This window comes from Bolinopsis microptera, chromosome 10 (genome assembly GCF_026151205.1).
Source record: "Bolinopsis microptera isolate Bmic1 chromosome 10, MBARI_Bmic_1.0, whole genome shotgun sequence".
In the NCBI taxonomy this organism is placed as follows: domain Eukaryota; kingdom Metazoa; phylum Ctenophora; class Tentaculata; order Lobata; family Bolinopsidae; genus Bolinopsis; species Bolinopsis microptera.
The window spans coordinates 3072518-3092287 of record NC_087081.1 but is presented as its reverse complement, the minus strand read 5'-3'; the positions used below and the strand labels follow the sequence as shown (position 1 = coordinate 3092287).

The following is a 19770-nucleotide window of genomic DNA, read 5'->3' as shown; positions in this document are numbered from 1 at the left end:
GCTCAGGTAGGATTTAAACCATTGCAAAGCTTGCCCACGGATTCCATAGTGCTGGAGTTTGTCAATCAATACATCATGAGACAAAACGTCAAAAGCTTTACTAAAGTCGACTAGGAGTAATAGAGCAACTTCCTTTTTGGCAAGGGAATTCAGAATCGTGTGTTGAGCATCTAAAAGAACATGCTCACAGGATCGGCCTGGCCGGAAGCCATATTGCCCTTCAAAGAGCGACCCTTTCTTGTCAAGGAAATCCATTACTCTATTATGCATAAGTTTTTCATACAATTTGGAAAAGGTGCACAGCAAAGATATGGGTCGATAGTTAGTGGCGTCGGATTTGCTGCCTCCTTTGTGAATTGGTATAACTTTAGCTATTTTGAGAGATGATGGGAAGATACCTTGACTAAATGATGTGTTAATGATTATGGACAAGACTTTACAGAAGGAGGGGCAGTCTTTTACAATTTTTAGGGGTTCAATTTTAGTGTCTTGAGTGGATTTATTCTTAAGCTTGCTAATAATTTGTTCAACTTCACTTTCGGTAGTTGGTCTTACGAATATAGACTGCGAAACTGGGCTGCTAAGGTAATGTTTAAAACCCCCTGGATCGAATACAGTACGCGCGCTGATCGCATCTTTGATTTTTGTGGCAATGTTGGAGAAGTAAGAGTTAAAGTGCTCAGCTACATCACTGTCACTATTTATGATATTTCCGTCGGCGTTTTGGAGTTTAATTTTGTTATGAGATTTAGATTTTCTGCCAAATAGAGTGTTGATCAGCTGCCATTGTTTCTTTGAACAATCTTTATACTTATCAAATTGTGTTTTGTAGTATTTGTCTTTTGCCTTATTGACGTGCTTGTCGCAGAATGCCTTATGCTTTTTGTAAGCCTTGTAGTTTTCCTCCGTTGGGTCCACTATTTTGGCATGGAATAATTTGTTTTTACGAGCACATGCAATTTCAAGCCAGGGTAGCATAAAAGGTTTGGGGTCCTGCCTTTCAAATTTGCGGCGCACATGATTGGTTTTCACTGGGTATGCCTCATCATAATGCTGACCGTATATTTCAATAAATTTGTTATATTGTTCATCAGCACAATTTTCACGTGTGACTTCCTCCCACATTTCGGATCCAATTAATTCTATAAATTTAAGGTTGTTCGACTCGTTAAACATACGTTTTTCAATATTCATTCCATGGTCGACTCTGTGTCGTTCGTTTCTACTCCCTGCAATGTGGCTGTATTGCCCAAGTGAGATAGTAACAAGAGTGGCTAGATGATCAGACAGGTCAACAGTAAGAACATTGCAGCTGTGTGTGTGTTGTACGTTATTGCTGTAAACATGATCTATAAGAGTGGCACTGTGATCAGTGATACGTGTGGGACGTGAGACTAGCTGAAAGAAACCGTATTTAGTCATAGTTTCAATCAAATTTTGACAATGTTTGCCAGTATCATAATGTGTAAGATCTACATTGAAATCACCGACTAATATAGTATGTTTTCTCGAGTGCCTTTCTATGCCGTGTAATAGGGAGTCAATGAGTTTGTTAAAATTATCAGGATTTTTTTGATGCTGGTGACCGATATATATAATTGACGATTATCTTTGTTTTGTTAAAGCCTTTGCAGTTATGGAGTTTTACCAACATGAATTCACCACTCTTGTCTGTCACATCAAAGTTTTGGGGAAAGAATTTTTCAATATTTTCAGACTCGCATACGCGCGTATTGATATAAATTGCTAAACCCCCACCACGACCAGAACTACGTATTGGATCTCGTAACAGTGGTTCATAAAATCCCTCAATCACTAGGTCATTAATACCATTAGGAAGCTTATCCTGCAAGAGATTAGTCTCGTTAAAACAAAGGACATCATACTTCGAGTACGTGAATATATCTTCTCTTAATTTGTCTACGTTTTTAAGAAGTCCCCGTATATTTAAGGTAAATATCTTAAGATCACATGGTCCTGACGAACTTACATTTGTCGGCTCCATGTAATTGCAGCTAACTAAAATATCAGAAATCTCATTCCAATATTCGAGTTCCTGATCTTGGTCAATTGTATTTCCTATTTCGTTAATCAACTGATTGCGATCGTAGGGATTGTGGATTACGCCGGTGTGAGTATGTGTATGTAATGAGTATAGCTGATAGCAATGTACATAGTATCCCGGGATCATATTTTCACAGCAATTTCTGCATCCTAAAGAGTCGGAGTGACATTTGGTATATACTTTAGATTCGCACCAGTGGCAGGTTTTCAGGTTGGCCGGGGAGTAAATCCAGCCATTACAGCATGTGCATTGAACTTTAAATTTAGGACCTATGACGGGCCCTTGTCTCGGTGGCTTTGCCGAGGGGCATGCATTTACTGGTAAGGCGCTGGAAATACAGTCATAACATATCCAGGCAGAGCCAGAATCTACAATTATTTTTGCCTCAGACTTAGATAACTTCATGCATTTCATATGTTTTATTTTGTCGCAGTGACTGCAAATTAGGAACGAACGTGCTTTAGGAATACGTGTATTACATTTGTTGCAACGCTGAGATTCGTTCATAGAACTATGAGATAATGTATTATATTCGTTAGTATTATAGTTATATTATGATATATTTAAGAGAGTATAGACTTACTATTAATACAAAATATGATAATAATAACGTGACCTAGTCAGATACTTCTAACGAAGACTTTCAGTCCTGTGTGTAGAAAGTACCGTGACTTATCTACAGTAATTAAGTAAACTTCACCTTTACCTTTATGATTGACCTTTAACTTCTCTTCTATTACTTGATGGCAGCAGCTCACCGTGCATGAGCCTAATTTCCATATGTACAGTAATGTATGTGTCGAATGTTCAGAGTCAAATGTACAGAGTCAAATGTACAGATCAGTCAAATGTACAGAGTCAAATGTACAGTAATGTGTGATGTATGTATAATGAGTACTGTGTAAAATATCTGTGTAGATATCGTGTAAATATTGCGTCGTCGTTGTCTGAGTACGGCATGAGGTTAGGAATTAGATAATATGAAATGATTGTTATGATGTAGGGACGTGGACTATTATCAAGCAGGGTTTATTTCGCGTTTTGCTGATAAGGTGTGATAGATAAGATGAGAAGGTAGGGAATCTGGATAAGGGAAAAGTTCTTTTAAGTAGTTGGTTGTATTATGTGCTTTGTGCTTGAGTTTGAATTTATTGATTTAAGTTTCTAATTTTGATTTGAAATGACGGAAAATTTAAAAAATATGGTAAGAGTTTGTTCAAATAAGTTACGTTTGTTTGATTAGTGAAATTGTTTGCGACTCAGCGCGAGTCTGGAAAGTTGTTCAGGATTCGATATTTTTGTCATGATAATTTGACATTAAGATATAAAATACGTCGTGCTCAGGTGCCAAAGTGGCCAGGGATTGGATAAGATATCATACGTTTAAAATGCTCACGTAGAGGTAGGGGTCCACGCCTGAACCCCAGTCCAATGAGCACACAGTTTACCCAGCAATCTGATAATACACTCTGTCCAATATAATTAAGATGTAGACCGTCACGAGCGAGGTGAGCGAGACTAAAACTTGAGTTGTCGAAGAGTCTGAAGTTGTCATGGTGAAGGGAGCACTTGAACATGAGTTCATTAAGGTACTGGATAATGTCGTTGTGGGTGTTGAATCGGTCAGCATGTATCGATAGTGGACTGACTGCATCGAATAAGAACATAGTGCGCGGGAACTGTTCTATGAAACTTCTGATGTGATTATGCAGCAGGACGGCACTCGCTCTGTTTTTCTGGATATCGTTTATGCCAGCACTTATGAGTACAATGTCGGCTTGTTGAATCGATTCCCGGTGTTCCTTTAAGTCGCGGAGGAAAAATAAGTTTTCCCGGAACGCTATGACAGGTGAACGAAATTGAGAACAGTCAAAATTACAGTTTTTGCTGTCAGACAGTATCAGCACTCGTTTGGTCTGGTTCACTTTATGATGGGGTAGAGGTCGCAGCTGATGGCTGCTAGATTTTCTGGAATGTGCCGAGGCCAACTGTCTAAAGGTTAAGCTGATTCGAGGACCTTCAAAATCCGCCTGAGTTTGCGGAGGAACAGCATGGTCAAAAAGGTCCTGCGATTTTCGCGTCATAGTGTAACAGTCGCCGTGTTGAACTGTCACGGTTTCATCGCGATACTCGCCTGGAGGACGTCTACGAAAAACCAAATCCCTTTTACCCCCCAGGGAAATGGTAAGTATAGTGCTGTCGGGTACTATACACGATTCATCATCGGAATGAGGAGGTATACACGAGACGTGTGATTCATATTTGGTGATCATGCAGCTATTGAAATCCTTATAGTTGATGTTGTTGGTCTTGCACACATCATCAACTGCTACAAGTATTTCAGCAAGGTACGTCTCAGGGTCTAATTGCTTTGCCCTGTGGTACCCTCCTAAATACTTGTAAGGAGCATCGCCAAAATATGCAACCTTTCTATTCGAGAAAACTTTATCATAGGTTAATTCAGAGTCCAATCTCTTAAAGTCAAACCTCTGCAGCTGGTCACCAGTTTCGAGCTTGGAGAAGGGCTGTTCCACAGTCTGGACCGGTGTTGGTGGTGCAGGTATTTCGGGGAGGGTGGTTGTAGGTTGAGTAGGAGGGTGAGCAGAATGGTCACGTAGAGACTGGACAAGGGACTGTGCTTCACTAACGGTGTTCTGGAGGCCGGTCATCGCATCAGTGGACGATCTCGAAAAAATTTGAGTTAGAGAGATAAGTTTGTCAGTAGTTTCGGTTAATGTAGAGGTACACTTATGACTGTCAAGAATGTGTGCACGTAGCATTTTCTGCTTGGATTGCTTGCATAACTGAAGGTCATCTTCAGTCGCTCCAAAGAGCAGCAATTCACGGTCGAGTTGAGATACAATGAGTTTATCGACCAATTCCAAACAGGTTGCAGTTGAGAAACAAAACGGGCGTTCCGTCGATTCAGTCATGTAGAAAGGTAAACTTACGCTTCAAGGAGGGCTACGGTGGACTTATGTGGAAGGAGGGGCCCAATTAAATTGGGGCCACCGAGCCTAGGGGTCTCTGTTATCTGTAGTGTTGTAGTCAGTGTGCGTAGTATTAGTGTTTAAGCCACGTCACGATGAGCTGCTGCACTGTCGGCTTATCTATTTAGCAGCAAGACTAGATAACAACATAATGTAATAAAATGTTTGAGAAGTGATAATGTAATAAAATGTTTGAGAAGGCTATTATGTTCATTAACATAATAAAGATTTGGCGGAATGACAGGCTGAGCGCGGCCCAGTAAGCTCTGATACGTCCTTACCTATTAGTATTGGAACCTGTAAGACTGGCCTCCAGCTCGCCAATTTTTGAGATTCAAGCAATTCGAGGATGTTCAAAGGGTGCAGCCGCAGGATGTTTAGTTCGACAAAATACCGATGGAAATTAATTATTTCGGTTTATATTTTGTATTTCGAGAAGAAAGCGGCGCGCTACTTCGAAGAAATTTAGTCTTACTCTTAGACGAGTAACATCCGTCACGGTCAATTATATTTATAAGTGATAAGGGTCATTCATACAACTACAAGTTGAAAGTAAGCCAGTGTAATCCGGTGAGTATAAACATACATTTTAACTTTAAGCCACAATTCACTTTTCACCTTCTTTTCTGTGAAAAGTGGTATATAACGTGTATCAACTCTTATCACAGTATCGAATTTATACAACGTGTATCAACTCTTCCCGACTAAACTCTCTTTCCTACTTGCACTGGTGAACCTCCACAAGACGTGATGTGCCCACTGCCCTATTCGTCCTTATTAACTTTAAGGCTCTAATATCTACTGACTACAGACCCTTACCTATTATACTACAACATTACCTAGCGTTAACAAGACGGAATATTTTTTGCAGTAGCTAAAGCGTTTGGACATTGTGAATGCAGTTAGATCACAGCTAGGGGGCCCTCTCGTCTGGCAGCAATCAGAATCAGGTTGGTTGGCAACTGACGGTTTAGTTCATAGCTTTATGTGGTACAATAAAAATAAGCCAAGTTTGCGTTTGTAAACAAAATCCACTTCGTACGAATAAGTTATCATTATTTACAGATCAATATATTAATCAATAAAAATAGTTTAATATTCCACTTTAATTTAATGTCCAGGATCCCTGATTACATTCACAGAGTGTGCTCTTTAAAAATAAAAATTTATGAATTCCTTGAAAATTCTGAAGAAACGATCGTTCACTCGTTAACTTCTTTGTAATTAAAATTGTAATTACTGATGTAAACTTAGATGTAAACTAGCAATTATCACCTCCTCAGCCTGCTTAACATGTGCTCACTATTAATGTAAACAAACAATTATCACCTCCCCGCCAGTATCCACATCTATTAATCACTCGAAAAGACATTCTACTGTAATAGAATAAATGTCAACAAATTTAAATAAAATGTCAGCTAAATGAATAATGTAAAATGAGATGTTGTGACCAAATGTAACCGTTTTACAGTAAATTAGGTCTACGTTAAAAATATAACGAAATAGAAATTAAATCTAATGTCGTTACATGTTAACATCAAATTGGCCCAGGTGAATTAAACTTGTACATATATACTAATTGGTGGATACAACTCAAATAAATATTTTTTAGGAATTCGATAAAAATGAGGTAACATTAAAATTAATTAATCATCGAACCTACAATCTGAATGTCAAAAGTATTTGAGATCATTCTTATTCATTCTTATCATTATATAAAAAACAGATGATTTTTATTGGAAATTTCGCCAATTTATCAATACTGGACTATGCAGTATGCAGTATGTAATGCTCTCCAATCTTTTTGAACTGAGAACTCTGTATTATGATCAAGATAATGTAACTTTAGGGAACATGACACGTGATACCCAAATAAGGGCATGGCTTTACGGAATCTACGCAAGTTCGAAATTCAAAAGGTCTGTTTACAAAAGCTCGCTGCTTAAATCTCATGAATATGAATTTAGAGGGAAATCTGTAAATATTAAAACTTCTACATGGCACGTGATACCCAAATAAGGGCATGGCTTGTGTGAACATTATCTCGGTCCTCCTTCAGTTTCAAGGTTCGAAGTACAGTAAACGGGTTTTCAGAGCCAATTGTTGCATCGTGTCCGATCCAGTTTTAAACTGTCATACACGCTGAAAACTATGATTCCAGTTGGCAAGTCTGGCAGTTTGATATGTCTTATTTTCGGAAATGAGAGCTCAATCACCAAATGGCATCACATCATCACAATTTATTTCTTCGACATCAAAACTCTGAATAAATATCTTACAATCGTCCCCAACAGTGCGGGACCCACAATTTACTATCATTTCGTTTCTGATTAAAAAGATGATACAAAACAGTTCCCTGCTATAGAAAAGCAGAACCTATAATACAGACAGCTAATAATTTCAGGACAATCTGATAATTAACCTGCTAATAACCGACACTAGGAGAATAAATGATGAAAATGTTTGTGAAGGAGCAGAACTGTAGACGGGACAGGCGAAACCCTCGTCAGGATAGTATTTCCCCGACGTAGTGCAAGTTAAAGTTTCTTTGATCTGAACCTGAGGGTTTAGTCAATGTTTATTTCAGTTTTCCTCTAAGCTTAGAGAACATATAACTTGCTGACGTTTATTCTTTTGTGAACTCTTAAGAAAATAGACGCCGAAATTTTAAAAACTGTAAAATATTTCCTTGTGTTTGGAATCTTACCGTTCGATCAACGCAGGTTACAGTTATACTCTCTCCGACCCCATATCGTGTATCTTTACTTTCAACCTGGTAATGATATTGTTTGTGAGTCGTTTGGTGAGTGACGGCTGTCCATTAGATTTGAGATCTAACACTTGCGAGTCCAGGAGGATTACAAAGTCAATAGTAATAATAAAGTAATAATGCCGGCTAATCCTAACTTTCTAAGAAAAATTTCAAAAATAATTTATAAGAAAATTGAAAGAATCCCCCTCTACTCAGCTAAAGCAGCTAAAGTAGTTTACCGCTACTCACTTTATTAAGCGGTTCAAGTTTACCACTGTAATACTCTCTAATACTAGGACACGTCTTGGTGTACTGTTTACACACAAAGGGATACTTTTTATCGGCCAGTCGGACATCCAGCCACCGACCCTCCAGACTTGTGTCCATTATAGCGTACTCTTCACCCGCGTACAGGTTATCAGGGTTCTCTGAGAATGTTCTGTTTAGTTACATTATCAGGTGCTTAAAAAAGTAGCTAAGGATCCATTGGATCAATGCGATCTCCTCGGTCGACTCAGCCGAATGATAGGAAACTTTATTATTGAGGTTTAAATGAGGAGGGGTACCTGTTAAAAGTTCAAGAAACTTCCTAGGATACCCCTAGTGCATACTGTAAACACAGTACTATTAACTAATTAACTATTAACTATTATAATAATTAATGGTGTGGCGCAACAAATTATAGTGTCACGTGACAATGAAGTGTCACGTGATGATGAAGGGTAGTTAACCCACCTTCAGCCCAGAAACTGAATTTGCTGGAATCGTCGGCAGGTTGTGTCCAGAGCCAGGTGCCAGAGTACCGTTCACAAGTTAGTCCTATCCAGGCTTGCTCTATATCTGAACATGAAGCCAGTGTTAGAATTACATTTAGCTTATGATAATCTAGAGTTGGCACCAGTAAAAGTGTAAAATACAACATTTAAAGTATCTCCTGAGCGCTACAGAATAATTCGTTGTAACTTTGTTTGAAAAGCATTAATACATACGTTAGTGTTTTGTTTATAGTCTAAATCTGGGGTTTTTAAACGGTTCAACTCTAGGTCCGTAAAGTGCTCACGCCCACGTGCAAGATAACACTAAGCAGATGATAAGAGTTTTACTCCACGTGCAAGATAACACTAAGCAGATGATAAGAGTTTTACTCCACGTGCAAGATAACACTAAGCAGATGATAAGAGTTTTACTCCACGTGCAAGATAACACTAAGCAGATGATAAGAGTTTTACTCCACGTGCAAGATAACACTAAGCAGATGATAAGAGTTTTACTCCACGTGCAAGATAACACTAAGCAGATGATAAGAGTTTTACTCACTCTCTTGTTTGAGAAGTCGGGTGACAGTATCCGCCTCTTTTCTGCTCATAATACTCACTAAATGACCGTTTGTCATCCAGGACCTACAGTGTTCTTCGGCTGCCGACACCTGTAAATAAGGGACCGTCACTTTACCATATTTTTTAAATTTGCTTTCACAACATAGCAAATAAATCCGGCAGAGCTTGAGCCAAGATTAGCAAAAATACAGTGGTTAAGATGTTGTAAAGTAAATTCCTATCAGTCATATACAGCCACAATTTTATGCTTGTATGACATGACTGTAATTGTGCAAAAACTTGATATTTTCAAACACCTTTAAAATCCGCCAACTATGCCGGCACATAACTTACGGGAGTCGTTTGATAATTTATTGTGTGGTTTTTTTGCATAGCACAAGACATAAATATACCAAAACAAACAAAAACATGATAATATAATTTCTAGCCACGTACTACTCCCCCACAGGGACAAAACGAAAATCGCGATTATTTTGGCCAAAAATCGCGATACTGCGACAAGCCAAACAGACTCGACATATAAAATTTGTCGCAAAGAATGGGAAAAATCGTGATCCCGCACATACCGCGATTTCCTTTTGTCCCTGCTCCCCCTGAGTAAACACAGAACACTGATGAAATCATACTTACAGTCATAGGAACGCTGATAAAGTCATATTTAGGTTCCACCACCTCCATATTGTAGTCCCCCTCAGTGCTCCTCACGTTTACGTAAGCTGTTACTTGTCTCAGTTGTGTTATGCCTCGTGCAATACACTGATATATTCCTACCACAGGCGTTATATTTAGCTGATAAATCAAACAACTTAACGTAAGATAAGGTAGCGGGAGGTGATGTAAGTTTGAGTTACAAGTAAAAGCGATTTGCATCTCCTCGGCCAGTTGTTAGCATACTTCATTAAAAAATAGGGCTAACTGGAACCACAACATAAACACGAACCTAAATCACTCTCATTCGGAGAAACAAACTCTATCGAGCTCTCCAACACATTGGTCTCTGAGTCTTGTCTGGTTGTGGACTTTCTCCGACTAGAGAAGCCCAACTGGTTACCGTTCTTTAACCAGTAAAGTACTGGCATCATACTTCCTTCTACACCAATAAACCTGAGGTTTGTTGGTTTTTAGTTTTTATAGTTCAATATTGTCTTTTATTTCATCGTAATACTTTGCACGGAAACTGAAATGAACTGAAGAAAAGGCCGGTACTTACTCGGCCAGGTTGATAGAACACTTGAGAGAGAATGTAGGATATCTGTTTGTAAAGATTATCTGAGACTTGGGCTGCTCTACAAATGTAATCTGAGCTGAGACCGGGGGAATTATATCCATGCTAACAATCTGAGTTTTCTTGCCAGCACCCCTGTGGAAGGTTCTGGAGTTAGTGACCAGTTAGTGACCAGTCAGTGGCCAGTTAGTGACCGGTAAGTGACCAGTTATTTGCCGGTTAGTGGCCAGTAAGTGACCAGTAAGTGACCAGTAAGTGACCAGTTAGTGACCAGTCTCGGCACAGGTGTGAAGTGTGAACACCTCGCTCCAAGAATCAGGAGACGTTATATTGACAAATTGGGAACCGGACAAATTATACGAAATTATTAGAATATGCAGAATCAATAGTTTGTCAAGGACATACTGTCACGAGGTTTACGAGGTTTACTGTCACGAGGTTTACAAGGTTTACTGTCACGAGGTTTACAAGGTTTACTGTCACGAGGTTTACAAGGTTTACTGTCACGAGGTTTACAAGGTTTACTGTCACGAGGTTTACAAGGTTTACTGTCACGAGGTTTACAAGGTTTACTGTCACGAGGTTTACAAGGTTTACTGTCACGAGGTTTACAAGGTTTACTGTCACGAGGTTTACAAGGTTTACTGTCACGAGGTTTACAAGGTTTACTGTCACGAGGTTTACAAGGTTTACTGTCACGAGGTTTACAAGGTTTACTGTCACGAGGTTTACAAGGTTTACTGTCACGAGGTTTACAAGGTTTACTGTCACGAGGTTTACAAGGTTTACTGTCACGAGGTTTACAAGGTTTACTGTCACGAGGTTTACAAGGTTTACTGTCACGAGGTTTACAAGGTTTACTGTCACGAGGTTTACAAGGTTTACTGTCACGAGGTTTACAAGGTTTACTGTCACGTGTCCCTGGACGTGTCACGTGACCACATTTTCACGCGCTGAGAGGAGGCAGTTTTAAATATATGTTTTAAATATCCCTGTAGGATACATAATATAATAAAAACGAGCATCCTATTTTTATATATATTATATATAAAAATAGGATGCTCGTTTTTCATAATTTTTCCATTTTCATAAATATTTGCTCCTTTTATACTGCATGATGTTTTGTTTCCTCATTTCTTCGTTATACTTATCAATGAATCAGACCGTTTAAATTATTACCGTGCCGTCTAAGCAATTCTGAACAAATTTAATTAAAACAACTTTAATTAAAATTGTATTTGTATGAACCATCTCTGTGAATGAAACTCAGGTATGTGCTCATAAGGAGCTACGTGTCACGTGATTAGAGTGGGTTATCGTATGTTTTATTTTTTAAGGCCAAGGTCACGTGACAAGATGACACAGTCACGTGACAGGATGACATAGTCACGTGACAACATGACATAATAACGAGATGTCACTCACCCGACAGTCACAGAGCAGGTGTAAGATGTACCGTCATCACTGTTAACATTTGTAATCACAAGTCGTCTTCTGTTGTCTTGGAGCAGGAACTTCTCGCTTGTTTCTACTCTGGAACCATCCATCTGATAGAAAACACTTTACTTAATATATCTGTTATATTAATTTAAGTTAATATACTTGCTATATTACTTCGATTATATAATCAATGTTTAATTTATTTTGAACTGTGTAAACTTGGTCTAATACTTAACCAATACTTTACTCTTACGTAAACTAATAAGTAAAGCAGTAGTCCTAATTATTTCACATTATATCGGTTAAATACGTAAACTAATAAGTAAATTAAAGTGTATCACCATGTACCTTATTCCAGGATATACGAGGTGCTGGTTTGCCAATACCGGAGCAGTATAGAGTAGCCTGTCCTCCGTACGTGCTCTCCCCGTCCACCGTCACTATATTACTCGGTTTTATCAGGTTGGACGCTTGAACCTCTCCCTGGTATTTAGCTGATTTTAAACTTTGTTTATCAGTTTTATTTATTTATTTTCGTGGAATTTAGTGTGGATTTGGTGGAGGGTACCTGGTACAGCGGATAAATATATGACTTTCTTAAAAGGGGCTACTACTGATTCAAGAAACTAATATCTCTGTACTTAGCGATTAAAATGATTTATGTCTGAATCAGGTTTTGAGGTTTGATAATAAAAGAAAAAAAGCCTGCATTTTTAACCGCAAGGCGGCAAGGAGGCCGGGGGTCCTGGTTTGCAGAAATCGGGGTTTTGTTTTGTACGCGTTCTAATTCATCCATATTTTGGGAAAGAAATGGCCGCGGTGAATCGGGGTTTGTATCATGATTCATGAAGCTACGGGAAAATGACTTTCATGATCTATATATTGCCCGCTGAGACATAGCATTATATCAAGTTGAAATTAGGGAATCGGCCACCTTTCTGTAGTAAATGGGATTTGAAGAAATTCAGAGACCATGAAATAATGAAATTGCTCGTATTAAATTTGTGTCGCAAAGTTTGAAGGTGTTACTGGGATTACTTCCGCGTCCCACGTACAGTTTAATACGGATATAGACATATAAATATACACAGCGACTTTACCTTGCATTATAAGAAGTAAGATGATATAGCTAAATTTAGATTGTAAATACATAGACTGAACACATAGTCAATAAGTTCTTTTCTGAGTTTATTTTGAAGGCAAAGTGAAAGTGAAACTCACGACAACGCGCAGGGTATATCTCTGTAGTAAGTACTCAGTACCGTTATAAGTTGTTTTACAGTCGTACACCCCCTTATCTTCCCGGTCAATATACCTGGTAAAGATGCACCGTGTTAGAACAGAAAACAGGGAAATAAAAGTGTTGTGAAATACGTCAATTATAATATTATAGCTTTATAGACTTAAATTTATTTATAAAGAAACTGTTTATCATGCATCAGTGGTTTTTCATACTTAACTGAGGGATTGAGCAAGGTTGATACGTAGCAAAAACCTGTTTATTTTAGTTTTCGGTGGACAATGGCAAGGCAGATATTCCAAATCTTGATTTCAGACACTTAAACTTTTCTTTATGTGCAAATTAGCCAAAAATCTATCAGACGAGACAGCTCGATGGCAAATAAGTTAGAGGTCAGTACACAGCACTGTCTGTACAATATGTACAATGTGTACAATGTACACAGCAATCTTATGTTAATCTCTACCGTCTACTGTCATAAGTAAAGATTACTTATTTCTCCTTATCATTCGCCGTACAACAAGGTTTACAAAAGATAGCACTATATATATTACAGTGAAATAATGTCAGATCAGCGTTGCTCCGTATATAATACTTCTCCTTATACTGTTATAGTTATACTAACATGATTATATATATACTAACATTAATTATACTAACTAATTATACTAATTAATTATACATATTAATTAATTATACTAACATGATTATGAGAGCCCCTCCGAATATCTTTTGTCTTCCAAAGTAAGTTTCTCGGGGGAGAATGAACATTCGTCGTTCATCTGCTATTTTTTCACCGTTTTTGTACCTTAAACAGAACGCAAAATCAATCTCAACTCTCGAAAAGGAAGAAGTGAACATGAGCTTATTAAAACTAATTAGAAACTAGTCACAACCCAACTAAAAACAAGCCAGAAACCCAAAACTGAAGTTGGAACTCACCATACAGCCTCAATTTTGGGGTAACTTTCAGGTAGAATGCATGAGAGGGACTGGTAATCCTTGTTCTTCTGTACGGATACTCTCTTACCGTCCCCGAAATCTATTGACTCTCTCGGTCCATCGTAGTAGTTTATCTGTATGAAAATATCAGTGTCATTATACATTATACATACATGTTCGATCACTAAATATGAGGATTGAAGTAAAGTGACTTGAGTTGAGAAATGTAGCAAGTCTTTCTTTTAGAAAATGAAAATATAAAAACTAATTGTACTAAAACCTGTACTTTACCTTGAGTATATAAAAACAAATTGTACTAAAACCTGTACTTTACCTTGAGTATATAAAAACAAATTGTACTAAAACCTGTACTTTACCTTGAGTATATAAAAACAAATTGTACTAAAACCTGTACTTTACCTTGAGTATATAAAAACAAATTGTACTAAAACCTGCACTTTACCTTGAGTATATAAAAACAAATTGTACTAAAACCTGTACTTTACCTTGAGTATATAAAAACAAATTGTACTAAAACCTGTACTTTACCTTGAGCATATAAAAACAAATTGTACTAAAACCTGTACTTTACCTTGAGTATATAAAAACAAATTGTACTAAAACCTGTACTTTACCTTGAGTATGTAAAAACAAATTGTACTAAAACCTGCACTTTACCTTGAGTATATAAAAACAAATTGTACTGAAACCTGCACTTTACCTTGAGTATATAAAAACAAATTGTACTAAAACCTGTACTTTACCTTGAGTATATAAAAACAAATTGTACTAAAACCTACACTTTACCTTGAGTTGTAACATTTATTACTTTACCTTGAGTTGTAACATTTATTACTTTACCTTGAGTTGTAACATTTATTACTTTACCTTGAGTTGTAACATTTATTACTTTACCTTGAGTTGTAACATTTATTACTTTACCTTGAGTTGTAACATTTATTACTTTACCTTGAGTTGGCCAGTATAAAAACAAATTGTACTAAAACCTGCACTTTACCTTGAGTTGTAACATTTATTACTTTACCTTGAGTTGTAACATTTATTACTTTACCTTGAGTTGTAACATTTATTACTTTACCTTGAGTTGTAACATTTATTACTTTACCTTGAGTTGTAACATTTATTATTTTACCTTGAGTTGTAACATTTATTACTTTACCTTGAGTTGTAACATTTATTACTTTACCTTGAGTTGGCCAGTATTGCTGATAACAGTAAAGTTCGTCCCCTGAACAGTAACAGTACAGATGTATTGTCCAGCGTGGTGGGACTGTACTGAGGAGATAAATAGCTCCGGACCGTCAGCTCCTGATATCTTGTTATCTTCGTGCTGAGAAACTAGTGGTTACTAGTGGTTACTGCTGGTTACTAGTGGTTACTGCTGGTTACTAGTGGATACAACTGGTTACTAGTTGTTACTAGTGGTTACTAGTGGTTACTAGTGGTTACTGCTGGTTACTAGTGGTTACTGCTGGTTACTAGTGGATACAACTGGTTACTGATGGTTACTAGTGGTTACAACTGGTTTCTGCTGGTTACTAGTGCTTACTGCTGGTTACTAGTGGTTACTAGTTGTTACTAGTGGTTACTGATGGTTACTAGTGGTTACTATTGGTTACACCTGGTTACTGCCAAAATATTAGATCTGAATGCTGAGATGAAGTCGCGGGTTTAACGGTTAGCGCCTTAAATGTAGCGGTTACAGAAAATCAGGGGAAACTGACTGATTTGATGACTGTGCAAAGCAGGTCACTCAATTCACTTATTTGGGTGCCAAAATTACATCGGATGGCAAGATCGATAAAGAAATAAGTGTCAGGATTGGAAAAGCAACCGGAGCTTTTAACCAACTCAATAACATTTGGAAGAATAAGAACATAAGCATTAACAACAAAGTGCGAATCTACATCGCAGCTGTTCTTACCATTCTGACCTATGGAAGTGAGATATGGAACACGACTCAAGTGCAGACAAGAAGATTAGAGTCTTTCCATCAGTACTGCTTACGCAGAATCCTGAGAGTGAGGTGGTTCCATCGAGTAAGAAATGAAGATGTTTTAAGAAGGGCTTCAATAACTGCTCTTACTGACATAATAGCAACAAAACGGCTACGTTGGTTTGGACATGTCAGTAGAATGCCTGAAGATCGGTTACCTAACTATCTACTTGAATGGAAACCCAAGCATGGGAAACGATCAAGAGGCAGGCCTAGGAAGAGCTTAAATGATGTATTTATTGAATATGCTGAGCAGAGATTGGATCGTAATGGACTCACGATTGATTGTATGAGAAGATTGGCTGCAGATCGAAAAGGATGGAGAAATATTACCCGCCGAAGTTGTATAATACAAAGTAATGACGCAGATGACGCAGACTAATCCTTTTGGATGGAGATCTCGCCATGTAACATGTATGTAAGTATAAGTTATAGAAATAGGAAAATTCCATAATATATATTATATATGTATCACGTGAAGTCTTACCATCTGGATGTTTCTGAGGTCCGGGGAAACGAACCACTCATACACATAGCTGGCTCCCTGCACCTGTAGGTTAATTAATGTAACTACATATTTAATTTATACTTCATAGTTATTATTAGATTAAATACTTACACAATTATTGTGTAATGATCAAAGTTAAGCAGTAATTATGTAGTAATTAAATGTAGTAATAATGTAGTAATTATGTAGTAATTATGTAGTAATTATTTATTAATTACCTCCTGGACCCTGCATGCTAGTCGTACAGCAGTGTTCTCATTCACATCCTTATCTTCTGGTTGCTCCAGAAAGATTAGCGATTCCAACGCTGACGGAAAAAGTGTCATGAAATTATTAATAATTTATTTATAATCAGTTAATTACAGTCAAAGATTATTAGTTAAGAGATTTTAGTACAAGAGTGTATAGTTTAGTAAACGTCTTGCTGATAGTGTTCGGGCGATCAAGAGGTGTTACATTTTCATGAGTATACTTATCTTGGAAGAAGCTTGTTCGTGCAAGTGGAAGAATCAAGAAGTAGAACGAAAGTTTAAATGATAATCATCCGTGAAGCGAGTCGCGAGGCAATGCAAAAAGTCACAGTGAATGCACAACAAACTGCTAGTGCAACTGCTGGTTACTAGAGGTTACTGCTGGTTACTAGTGGTTATTAGTGGTTACTAGTGGTTACAACAAATTGCTAGTTCTGCTGGTTACTAGTGGTTACTGCTGGTTACTGCTGTTTACTACTGGTTACTAGTGGTTACTGCTGGTTACTAGTGATTACTGCTGGTTACTAGTGGTTACAACAAACTGCTAGTTCAAGAATTCTCTTTGGCTCATTCTGGCTCTTCAAAATAAACAAGCAAGGTTAAGAAAGATATTGCACTGGTTCTGCTTATTGTTGGAGAGGTAATGTAAAGATGAAATATTAGTGTTCTCTTGCTCACCCTACCTATAACTGTAGTTAACGGAATCTCTGTTGATGTTGGAGCTAAAATTAATGTCGATATAAAATTCATAAGCCAGAAGTGGTCAAAACATTGCGGCTTTATATTCAAATACGCATGAAGTATAATAATGTTTAGAGGCAACATTTCCTTACCTTATCCATAAACACAGAATCAAAATCTGAATTATTTATTCATAATAAACTTAATCAAACACACTTACGAGACTCTTTGACGACGACAACTGTGTTCAAACCGCCCGTTACCACGGCAACAGCCTCCCGCTCCACCGCCTCCCTTTCAGCAGCATCCTTCCCAACACTGCACGCTACAACCAGTAGCTCTACCAGTATCAGCACTGTCGGTAGGTATCTCTTCATGGTCTGCTATTGTGGGGTAAGATAAGATAAGGCTATTGTGGGGTAAGATAAGATAAGGTTTTATATTAGATAAAAGTTATAAACAAGAAATAGTTAAAAAACAACGCTCAATTCTAATCTTTCCCTGAAACAAATAAATAAATATCAAAACTTCATTGTAGTTTCTGCCAATATCTCTTGTCATAAGCTTAATTACGGAGATAAGACAGATAAGGCTGTTGTCGGATAATAGAAGATAACTATAAGGCTATTAAATAATAGAATCTAGATATTGCTATTATTCGCGTTTTGGTTGCTGACAATTGGCTTTAATTCATTAATAAGTAATATATAAAATACTACACCATTGCATTTAAATTCAGTTTGTCTATAATTCGTTTAAGTTAGCCTCTTACAGTTGCAAAAGGTGTACGTGTCCCTTTAAGTTTTTTTAAACATCGATGCGGGGCCTTGAAGATTGAATATTAAATTAACATTGATTAGAAACAGCTGAGAAATCAAATTTAAACAGAACGATTTTTTCTTTTTTTGGATTTAATTTAAAAAGGTAGCATTAAATCTAATAAAGATATGTCTCTAATATAATTACCAGCGAGGAAAAGTAAAAAGAACAAGAATAGTTCAGCCTTATTGGCTTATTCCTTACATTAGATTGTTTTTAGGACACTAGCGATTAAACGATCACCAGGCCACTCACCACAGGTGACCCTTGCACAGGCCAGGTGACCACTGACCATTGCACAGGCCAGGTGACCCTTGAAGATATAGGTCTGCAACACTTGTTACTGTTTGTTTGTTTGTTTGTTTATAGAACCCGTCCCCAATCTCGTATTGGAAAATACTGAGTGTGAATACAGGTGGTACTTGCAACTTGGTATTTCTTATTCATCTTCCTTTAACCCTCAAATGTTGTTAAATGCTGCTATAGTTTCTATTAATATATTATGAATAATGCTGATGAGGTGAAATTTTAGTTAAGATCAAGCACCGGCCGACTAATACGCAGTGTAGGCTCAAGTCACGTGACTCTCATGTGCGCATTAATTTAGAAAACCAGAAATCTAGAATATAATAACCGGACTATTATTATATATTATGTATATCAACTAAATCCAAATTTTGCACGATAAATTCAGATAATTTGGAGTCAGCACAGAAATTTAAAATTCAAACCTTTCCAAGTCTCAAACACCAGAATTCACATTTATGTGCTAAATATTGCTTGCTTATTTCATCTTTTGTTCAGATATGTGGCTCAAACTTCATTATCCATACCGCAAGCTCAATAAAGTTTGCTTGGGTCTTTAGTGAACAGCCAAAGCCACGAAAGGTGCGAGATTTAGCATGGAATAAAACATCAGAAGCTGGATTTGTTTGGTTTTTTGTAATTTCAGAGTTTTGTTTATGTTAACCAGCTAAAGCCTCGGAGGCACAGTGGCCGGCCACCAAAATATAATATATCTAATATAGCCTGCCGGCAGTATGTTTTGAGTATAAAGTGATTTCAGAGCGTTTGTTAAGATCCCAAAACTTATTTAGTTTGTTTCTTGCTGTTGCTGCATGTGTTGCCAAGCTACATTGCCAATAATGCCATGCTGTTGCCATGCGTTTGGTCGGTGTGGGTTAATGAATTGCTAATAGCACTTCACGATTATCATTATTACTGGTATGTAGTTCATTGACCGTTACCGATTCGAGTCTTTGAGGTATCTACAAACCGAAATATCGAAACAACGAGTGACAAAAGTCTTATATAACGTTTTTCAGTTCCATTAATTACTGACCAACTTCTCCAACACTTTTTCACGTTGCCACTTGTTTGCCACTCTCTTTCTATACTGGCTATCTCGAGCCATGCAAATTCTATGCGTGACTTTGAATTTTGAATATTTAACGTTCCTCGATATTACTTAAATTATGACAAATAATTTAATATGCACGGTTA

At 37.4% G+C, this 19770-nt stretch overlaps 2 protein-coding genes across 5 annotated transcripts in view; both read right to left on the bottom strand.

The window, feature by feature from the left end:
• The window catches only part of LOC134822164 (uncharacterized), an 85341-nt gene that overhangs the window by 47145 nt on the left and 18426 nt on the right, over positions 1-19770 (bottom strand). The window lies entirely within an intron of this gene.
• Positions 6067-17827, bottom strand: LOC134822162 (contactin-6-like). Of its 4 annotated transcripts, none has more exons than XM_063833069.1 (18): positions 17669-17827; positions 17451-17489; positions 16735-16823; positions 16496-16558; positions 15199-15342; positions 13992-14125; positions 13753-13857; positions 13031-13124; positions 12158-12292; positions 11795-11916; positions 10355-10516; positions 10085-10248; positions 9775-9911; positions 9125-9233; positions 8543-8647; positions 8057-8235; positions 7763-7828; positions 6067-7614 (listed from the first exon to the last, which is right to left on the bottom strand). In XM_063833069.1, the coding sequence occupies exons 1-18, from the start codon at positions 17823-17825 to the stop codon at positions 7456-7458; spliced, it is 2163 nt and encodes a 720-aa protein (XP_063689139.1). In that variant the 5' UTR covers positions 17826-17827; the 3' UTR covers positions 6067-7455. The 4 variants fall into 4 exon arrangements, with proteins under 4 accessions (XP_063689139.1, XP_063689140.1, XP_063689141.1 ...); XM_063833070.1 differs by having other exon boundaries at positions 10355-10504; XM_063833071.1 differs by lacking the exon at positions 17451-17489.

Coding starts and splice junctions, on each gene's coding strand:
- LOC134822162 (XM_063833069.1), bottom strand. CDS start 17,825: ATGAAGAGATACCTACCGACAGTGCTGATACTGGTAGAGCTACTGGTT. Junction 11,917..12,157: donor CTCGTATATCCTGGAATAAG/GTACATGGTGAT, acceptor GTTTTCTATCAG/ATGGATGGTTCCAGAGTAGA. Junction 10,249..10,354: donor TGTTCTATCAACCTGGCCGA/GTAAGTACCGGC, acceptor AACAAACCTCAG/GTTTATTGGTGTAGAAGGAA.